The sequence below is a fragment of the Sinocyclocheilus grahami genome, unplaced genomic scaffold, assembly GCF_001515645.1.
Source record: "Sinocyclocheilus grahami isolate Dianchi unplaced genomic scaffold, SAMN03320097.WGS_v1.1 scaffold2104.1, whole genome shotgun sequence".
Lineage (NCBI taxonomy): Eukaryota > Metazoa > Chordata > Actinopteri > Cypriniformes > Cyprinidae > Sinocyclocheilus > Sinocyclocheilus grahami.
In genome coordinates, this window is record NW_015507283.1 from 41,393 (window position 1) to 44,807 (window position 3,415).

Sequence of the window (3,415 nt, forward strand, 5' to 3'; positions counted from 1 at the left end):
CGCACAGACACACACACACACTCTCTCTCACACACACACACACACACACACACACACACGTCTAGACGCGGAAAAACTGCACGCGGAGGTAAGATATCTTTTAATGTTTATTGCTGATCGTAAAGATCTCGAGCGTCAAATAAAACGATAAATAAAATGTATTTCTCGATCTCTGCTGGAGTTTGAATGTAAAAATGAAAGTTCAGATATGTGTGAACTGAGTTTATGTCTAGACGCGGAAAAACTGCACGCGGAGGTAAGATATCTTTTAATGTTTATTGCTGATCGTAAAGATCTCGAGCGTCAAATAAAACGATCAATAAAATGTATTTCTCGATCTCTGCTGGAGTTTGAATGTAAAAGTGAAAGTTCAGATATGTGTGAACTGAGTTTATCTGCGGTTATTTGAGTTTCTGTTCAACAATCAGACAAAAACAAACACAGCGGCTGCTGAACGAAGCTCGTGATTCATGTTTATTCATATTAAATCTGAAGGTTTGTCATGTTAGTGCTGTCCACCAAATCATATCATAATGTGGGATTTATTTGTTTAATGCTATATTGAAGAGAAGTCAGTGCTCTGTAATAAAATCTGTTTATAGGAATATAATCATTACATTTAGTCATCACAGGTGTTCTGAAGGGTTAGGACTGAGAGCTGAACAACACCCATTACGATGAGCCTAAAAGTGACCTTTTGAGTGTCTGATCCTGACATTTGGACTGAAGTTCAGAGTAATGTGTGAAAGGTGTCTATATGTGCCTGTGCTCTAGACACCATCCTGAGCTGTGCATCTTTACAGCCAACATGTGTTGTGACTCAAAGATGGGTTAGGGTAAACCAAGCCAAATCTAAATAAAAACTGTCCGTTTTGCAATACTAATATACACAGAGGTGATCACGCAAAGGAAGTTTCTACAGTTAAAAAGAGAAAGACGTGCATCAGATGTTTGTCAGCAGAAGATCTCAGCCGTCTTTCTAAGGCCCATGGCAGTTCTGGGCGTTCAGAGATGAGTCTGACACCCATTCTTGAAGAAACGCTGATCAAACGTTCTCAGCAGAAGAAACGGACGTCTCCGCTCAACTATAAGGAGAGAGTGTTTGTGCTGACCAAGAGCAAGCTGACGTACTATGAGCTCCGAGCCGAGGTGAGCGAACGCAGCTGGAGACCACACGCATCAGCAGCGCTCAGCAGCGTGTTCACGTGTTCCTGCGTGTTTTACAGAAGAGGTTCAAGAAGGGTTCGGTGGATCTGCAGAGGATCAGGTGTGTGGAGATCGTGAAGAGCAGCACCACCATCATCCCCTGCCAGAACAAATATCCCTTCCAGGTCAGACGTAGAAAGTACTTGCTCATTTACAATGAAAACCCCATCAGGAATCGTGCGGGACTGAACCGGATCTCGTTGTCTGTCTCTCTCTATCTCCAGGTTGTTCATGATTCCATCATGCTGTATATTTTTGCTCCCAGTAATGAGAGACGAAGCGTTTGGGTCCAGAACCTCAAGGAAGGTCAGTGAGATTCTCATGATACACATACGTGACCCTGGAGCACAAAACCAGTCATAAGGGTCAATTCTGTGAAATTGAGATGTATGCATCAGCTGAAAGCTGAATGAATAGCTTTCCATTGATGCGTGGTTTGTTAGGATCGGACAATATTTGAAAATCTGGAATCTGAGGGTGCAAAACAATCTAAATATTGAGAAAATCATCTTTAAAGTTGTTCAAATGAAGTTCTTAGCAATGCATATTACTAATCAAACATTAAGTTTTGATATATTTACGGTAGGAGATTTACTAAATATCTTCATGGAACATGATCTTTACTTAATATCCTAATGATTTTTGGCATAAAAGAGAAATGTATAATTGTGACCCATACAATGTATTGTTGGCTATTGCTACAAATATCCCCCAGCGACTCAACACTGCTTTTGTGCTGCAGGGTCACAATTCATTTAACTTCTGTTTTCTGGCTGATCACATGATCCTGCAACCAATACTTGTTTCTTACTAATTTGGGGTGCTGATTCAAAAAAAAAAAAAAAAGCATGTTTTGCTCTTTCAAGTCACACTTTCTCACTAAATACGATGCATTTTGTAGCACTTTTGCTGTCGACAAGCATTTGTGTGGTGAAGAACTCTTGTGATTTCACTTAATCAGCAGAAAAACACCACAAACACAGGATTCCTGTCTGAATCTGATCACGATTACAACTCTCTGTTCAGTCCTCCGCTCACACGCATGAACCGTTTCACACGACCACTCGCGCTGATTTCTGCTTTCTCCACTCTTTTGCATGCTGTAAAATAACGCATTCTCAAAACGTTTGACATTTGACTGCTTAAGTTGTTTTAATAAGTGCATTAAATCTTCATTCTTATTTAGTTTTGATTGATAGTCGTTTGGATGCATATACTGTGTATTACGACTCTGTGGCCCTTCACTCTTCAGCAGTGTGTCAGGAGTTCTCTGTGGAAGTGAGACTATTTCTTCAGTAGTTTCAGTGGTTTGGAGTGTATAAACTGTGTCATGTAAATGTGAGCGCTTACTGACGTGCATTACATACATGCTCATAATGGCCACATCTACACCTGACATATAACACAACAATTCAGCTGATTTGCTAAAAGGGCCTAATATTACCTAATTTGGTGAAGCGGAGTATTTTTTTTGACTTGAGTGTTTTCTGCAAGATGCCTCACTGGGTTTTAAAGCGAGTTTAATCAGTTTATCTCTGAATGGCTGGTCCTCCGGTGTGTGTGTGTGTGTTTGGGGTCGGGTCTGACGTGTTTCTGGTGTGTTTTGTCCTGCAGAGATCAAGAATAACGTTCAGATCGCAGCTAAGTTCCACCCTCAGTTCTGGCAGGAGGGCGAGTGGCTGTGCTGCGGGCAGGTGGATAAACTCGCCCTGGGCTGCGAGGGATACAACCTGTTCGGAGACAGTAAGAGTCCTGCAATATGAACCAATTCAGCACAGTTCACACTGGGTCGCTAAATCAATGCAGAATCAACATAAATACTACATATTGTAATAACAAATAACATGTTGAAAATCATACATGTTTAGCTCATTTCTAAATGCATGTTAATGATCTTAATGTGAACGATTCATCCATGTATGTTCCCTTTCTACTTTTTTTTATTTTTAATAAGAATGTCATAAGTGGATCTTCTCTCTAGTGTCATATGCAGGATTTCTCCAATCAAGAAACTCCGCCCCTTTATTATAATCCACGGCAAGCTCACATTAAGACCCGCCTCCATTTCTGAGAGCCACACCCACATCAGCGTTATTATAGAAAAATAAAAATAAAAACATAGAACTTTTAGATTCTTGAATTAAAATGTTAACTGAAATAAAATATAATTATATATATATATATATATATATATATATATATAATTCAG

The 3,415-nt window shown here is 39.8% G+C and overlaps 1 protein-coding gene across 1 annotated transcript; it reads left to right on the plus strand.

Annotated features, from left to right (window-relative positions):
- Window positions 1-233: 233 nt before the first annotated feature.
- Window positions 234-3,290, plus strand: LOC107574061 (tyrosine-protein kinase Tec-like). The gene is made up of 5 exons (XM_016260532.1): window positions 234-256; window positions 894-1,149; window positions 1,227-1,331; window positions 1,431-1,512; window positions 2,821-3,290. The coding sequence occupies exons 2-5, from the start codon at window positions 1,012-1,014 to the stop codon at window positions 2,967-2,969; spliced, it is 474 nt and encodes a 157-aa protein (XP_016116018.1). The 5' UTR covers window positions 234-256; window positions 894-1,011; the 3' UTR covers window positions 2,970-3,290.
- The last annotated feature ends 125 nt before the right edge of the window (window positions 3,291-3,415 follow it).